Source organism: Trachurus japonicus, unplaced genomic scaffold (genome assembly GCF_045865225.1).
Source record: "Trachurus japonicus isolate A0001 unplaced genomic scaffold, Traja_1.0 AP031057.1".
Classification (NCBI taxonomy): Eukaryota; Metazoa; Chordata; class Actinopteri; order Carangiformes; family Carangidae; genus Trachurus; species Trachurus japonicus.
The window spans coordinates 6,904-12,971 of NW_028221190.1; the positions used below are offsets into that span (position 1 = coordinate 6,904).

The 6,068-nt window shown below is 40.0% G+C and overlaps 1 protein-coding gene across 1 annotated transcript; it reads right to left on the reverse strand.

The window, feature by feature from the left end:
• Positions 1 to 4,587: 4,587 nt before the first annotated feature.
• On the reverse strand, positions 4,588 to 5,517 carry LOC146959794 (olfactory receptor 2A7-like). Its single transcript, XM_085772899.1, has one exon. It carries the CDS (start codon positions 5,515 to 5,517, stop codon positions 4,588 to 4,590), a length of 930 nt encoding a protein of 309 aa, XP_085629025.1.
• Positions 5,518 to 6,068: the final 551 nt, after the last annotated feature.

The window sequence follows — 6,068 nt, forward strand, 5'->3', positions numbered from 1 at the left end:
AGGGGAGTGATGGACTTTTACCTGAGAGATATGTGTGAACTGCACTGAAAAGTAACTCTCTGGCCACTTGCCTCACATGAGACAGACACGCAGTGCAGCCAGTGCAGCCGGGTTTTAAGGTGGGATGACTTAATATTTAATGTCTCTGTGCACAATTACAGCAATATCACGATTCAGTCTGGATTTCACTTCTGCTTCCCTTAGAATTCAGGAACAAGAGGCTTCACACTCCGACCGACTTGTGAATGATCCGTTTGTTTTCCTCTCAGCCTCCATCTCCTCCGTGTCCCACAGTGAAACCGTGTGTGTGTGTGTGTGTGTGTGTGTGTGTGTGTGTGTGTGTGTGTGTGTGTGTGTGTGTGTGTGTGTGTGTGTGTGTGTGTGTGTGTGTCCACGGTCGACAGCAGATCCGAACAGCGCGAGGTGTACCTGCATAAAACACTGGAGCGTGCTGCAGCAGCTAGCATGGCGTTAATATTACTGTATCTGTGTGAAGTGTACATGATGCGGTCCCCGGGTACACCTCGACAGGCTGCACTGGCAGAGGGAAGCTGGGGGAAGATGACAGCCATAAACCCCGCACACACACACGGTAATGTCGCCGCGCTCATGACTAAATATCTGGTTCGACCCCGCGGTATGATGGAAGATGTTTTGACCGGTGAACCCCCCACGTCTGCCTTTTCTAGAGGATTACCAACCTGATATTACATAAACACAACCGGAACCCAAATCATATTAGCAAACCCCGTTTATTTCATCCTCCGCAGTCCCAAAAATAACACGCAGAGAGGCGACTCACCGTCGGTGCGGCACCGGAGAGTCGGGGGTGTCCGGACGAGGTAAAGGTCTTTCTCCGCCGCTTCACTTGAAAACACCAGACGTCTGTTTTCCTCCGCGTCGTCGCCGCTGTTGGAGAAAATGAACACAGGCTCGAAGCGGTTGTTCGGTCGCATGTACTGCAGTGTTCACAGCAGTCTGCTGTCGGCCCGTCTTCTTCGCTGTGGCTCGTCCAGGTCGGTGAAACGGAGCGGTGCTGCACCGCCGCCGTGTGGTGCGGAGTGAGTCCGCACAGTCGGTCAAGTCAGGACCTCTTTTTACAGTCTATGGTCAGGACTGGTCTCCTTTGGTCTCCCGCCGTCCACGGCCTCGCGCGTCCTGTTCAACGACCGTTGTCAAGTCTACGTCAGTGATGATGTCAACCTCCGCTTAGGATTTTCAAAATAAAAACGGAAAGCCAACGACACACTCATGATAAAACAAAAGGTAAACTTAGATTTTTAGTAGGTTGCACTGCAACTATAATGAGTAGCCTACGGTATATGATGTCTTCGGAGTGAGATTATCATCAAACAGGTCAGGTTTGGTTCATATTTGACAATTTATAGCCTAATACAATAGCCTATCTACTTCCTGTTGGAAATTGTCTGCCCTGCATGCTTCAAAATGAACACCCCCCGTTCACACAATGAAGCATCATCATGAGAAGTCTGGAACTGACCAGACTTGTTGGTGGTATTTTGCCAGGAATCCTTTTGGGGTGTGTGTTGGAGTGAGTTGAAATTTCACGGTAAAGGATTGAATTTCACTAATGTACGGTGGCCCTGAAGTGCAAAACACAACGGCAAAAGAGAAAACACAACGCAAAAAGAGAAAACACAACACAAAAAGAGAAAACACAACACAAAAAGAGAAAACGCAACGGCAAAAGAGAAAACACAACACAAAAAGAGAAAACACAACACAAAAAGAGAAAACGCAACGGCAAAAGAGAAAACACAACACAAAAAGAGAAAACACAACACAAAAAGAGAAAACGCAACGGCAAAAGAGAAAACACAACACAAAAAGAGAAAACACAACACAAAAAGAGAAAACGCAACGGCAAAAGAGAAAACACAACACAAAAAGAGAAAACGCAACGGCAAAAGAGAAAACACAACACAAAAAGAGAAAACACAACACAAAAAGAGAAAACACAACGGCAAAAGAGAAAACACAACACAAAAAGAGAAAACACAACACAAAAAGAGAAAACACAACGGCAAAAGAGAAAACACAACACAAAAAGAGAAAACACAACACAAAAAGAGAAAACACAACGGCAAAAGAGAAAACACAACACAAAAAGAGAAAACACTACACAAAAAGAGAAAACACAACGGCAAAAGAGAAAACACAACACAAAAAGAGAAAACACAACACAAAAAGAGAAAACACAACACAAAAAGAGAAAACACAACGGCAAAAGAGAAAACACAACACAAAAAGAGAAAACACAACGGCAAATCAGAAAACACAACAACAAAACAGAAAACACAACGGCAAATCAGAAAACACAAAAGCAAAACATTTTGGGCAATAGGCCTACATAGCGGCCTCTGTGCTAGTCCCGCTTGCGATACTTTTTTTCCTACTATGGCCGCGCCAAGACCCGCCTTACTCTGCCTCTGATTGGCTGCCTCTGCAAGGCTAAGCCTATCCCTGCATCTTACCCTAACCTTAACCACTCCCTTCACACGCCTAAACCAACCGTCTTTGCCTAAACCAGCCCGAGGGTACCTACCTTTTCCGGTTTGGTTAATGTCGTTGTGTTTTCTCTTTCTGTGTTGTGTTTTCTCTTTTGCTTTTGTGTTTTCTGATTTGCCGTTGTTTAGTAATTTGTCGTTGTGTTTTCTGATTTGCCGTTGTGTTTTCTCTTTTGCCGTTGTGTTTTCTCTTTTGCCGTTGTGTTTTCTCTTTTTGTGTTGTGTTTTCTCTTTTGCCGTTGTGTTTTCTCTTTTTGTGTTGTGTTTTCTCTTTTTGTGTTGTGTTTTCTCTTTTGCCGTTGTGTTTTCTCTTTTTGTGTTGTGTTTTCTCTTTTTGTGTTGTGTTTTCTCTTTTGCCATTGTGTTTTCTCTTTTTGTGTTGTGTTTTCTCTGTTTGTGTTGTGTTTTCTCTTTTGCCGTTGTGTTTTCTCTTTTGCCGTTGTTGTCTGATTTGCCGTTGTGTTTTGCACTTCAGGGCCACCACACTAATGCCTTCGATGCAAACCAACTATGAAAATCTTTTGATAACATCATAAAAGAGTTCAGATTAGCTATAATGACAGCGTTTGAGGATGATCAGATCTCTAGAAGTCCGTTGTCTTGAAAATGGTGAGATTGTGAAAAGAAATAGCAGATTACAATGCATACGATCTATTTCCTATTTAGGGCGTCAGGAGAGGTTTTTCTACATCTGGGCATGAAACGTGCTTTATGCGGCCGTGAATCACCAGAGATGCTGACAAAATTCTTAATTATGTTATTATTACAATTTGAAACATTTCTTGATATTCTGGGTATTGCAATAACATATCCTGGTACATTGCAATTTATTTATTTATTTATATTATAATGTCCTGAGAGGAACGTGATGTCATCTGTTCTTCCAAAAATATAAAGTCATTGTCAGCGCTGTGTTTGCTAGTTGATTCTTCTGACCCTAAGTGACCAAAATAGTTAATTATTGCAACATTGGAAAATATTGCTTTTAATTAAGCTATCGTGAATACAGGGTAAACTACAAAACCATTTTGTCTTTAGTTGGTGACTGTTGGTGAATGGTAATAGTTTTGGCATTCATATCTAACAACACTTCCATCTTGGAGATCAACAGGGTTGCTTTCCCTTGGGGTCTTTCATTTGTTTGGCAAAGTGTGGCAAGTGTCACTCCAATTGACCACCCATAGGGACATATGCCACTGGAATCGGTTCTCACTAAACCAAACCATGTTTGTGCCGAGTTTCTTTTAGAAAATATAGAAATACACATTAATAGGTTTGTAAAACGTGGTTGTGCTCCTACTTTCGACCCTGCTGTGATCAACATGTATTTACATGCTATGAGATGGTTGGATATATTTACATATTACAATGTAATCATACATCCATACACATGCATAGTTGCATTGATAGACTTATATGATATGCTTATATATCAACATTTTTAATTTGTTATAGGTTTTACAAGAAGGCAATTTTTATGTTTTGTAGGCCTATTTGAATTCTATTCAGACATACATAAATTCAGCATATGAATATCACATGTTTACATTTGTGTATGAGTTTGATTTATTGAAAATAAAATAAGGCAAATATCAGCTGTCAATTTTAACAGGGAACAATGCTGTTCAGTATATGTGTGGATAATATACTGGCACTGCAACCACTGACCAGCTTAAGGTGGGGGGACAAGCTTTATATATTTTTATTCATTTAATTAAGCTAAGTGATCTTCCAAAATGCATCGAGTTCAAAGTTCAAAAATATTGTGTACCGTGTAAGTGTAAAAACTTTGGTTAAGCAGGGATATGCACATGTAGGCTACATAATTAAACAGTTCGGGGAATTTGGGCCAATGCTTTGAATCTTATGGACAAAAATTAAAATGACAAGAAATGCACATTTAACTGCAATACAATGTTTTCTGTTAGATTTGTGTCTGGACATATCAGACGAACAGAGTCTGAGCCGGACATGTTTCTACAGCCAAAAGCTGAAGCAGTGCATGATCAGGAACTACAATAGAAAACATGCCTGTAAATGTCCTCATTACAGACAAAAGTTATGTGGTTTTATAAACAATGACATTCAGAATCCTGTTGCGTATTTTGGTCAATTTGAAACCATAAATGAGAGGATTCATGATAGGAGGGATAATAAGAAATTCTATGGCAATAAAGTTTTGAAGGTTTTGCGGTAAGTCTTTTGAGCCAAATCTCATACTCATTACATCAAACAGTATTGTAAGAAGAAAAGTGAGTAGGGAGAATAAATGTGGAACACATGTTTGCATGAACTTTGCCCTGTTTTCTATAGAATTAACACATGTTTTAATGAGATACATGTAGGACCAGACTATAAATAAGCCATGAAATACATAAATGATGATTGTAATGTATGCAACTACATTGTTAGCAATTGTTTCATCTGGAAAACAAGCAAGTGTAACAATAATCCAATTTGCACATAAGAGTCTTTCAATATATTGGCTGCACAACTGTAATCTAGATGTTAGAAAAATATTCACAGCCATAATGCAAAAAGGTGTGATCCAAGAGAAACAGACTAATTTAAAGAGTCTTTGCTTGGACATGATGGAGTGGTACTCCAGTGGGTGACATATAGCCACATATCTGTCATAAGCCATCACTGCAAGAATAGACAGATCACTGCAGGCAAACGAGTACATGACCAGAGCCTGAACAAGGCACCCAGAGTAAGAGATGACATGAACAGGAGAGAGCAGATCCCAGAGAAATTTGGGGTAGAAACCTGTTGTCCCATAAAGTCCATTCATACAGAACGTGCATAACAGAATATACATTGGTTCATGGAGGTTTTTATCCAAGATGATGGTCAAAATGAGACAAATGTTGACCAGCAGAATGAAACAATAACACAGTAAAGTGAGAGTGAAGAGAATAAACCTGTGGCTCTTTGTTTCAGGTAAACCTGTGAGAAAAAACATTGTTATTACAGAAATATTGCCCATTGTTTTTCTCCGGTGGAGGACATCCCCTGGTCCTTAAGACGTTGGTTCTTTATATCCTTGCCGCACATGAACAAACAAGCCAATCAACTCTGTGGAAGAGTTAACCTTTTGTTTTTTTCTTCGGTGCACTGCAGTTTATTGTATGACCAACACATAAAATAAACATTGTATCACATCATAAATGAGGGCACTTGGAGTGTGATATTTTCCACTAAACTGAACATTTTCTGGACTTGTTGTAATGTCCCATAATTTTCATCACTTGAACAACATGATTCAGGATAATTAATCATGTTGTGTATTTACAGTCTCAAAGTCACAGCTCAGTATTATTATGAGCCATGTATGGCTCATGACCATGGGGTCAGTTCCACAGAGTTGTTTTTGAATGGTCTGTAGTGCATTTTTAATTTTGAGTAATTTCGAGGTTTACTGCCCATGATTTTGTCAAAAGAGGGCTGAAAATCATTCTTTTTTATTAAAGCAGAAGTAAGCGATCCGGTCGTTTTGGGTAATGCTGCGTTCCAGGCAGGCTTTTGAAACCGTAAATT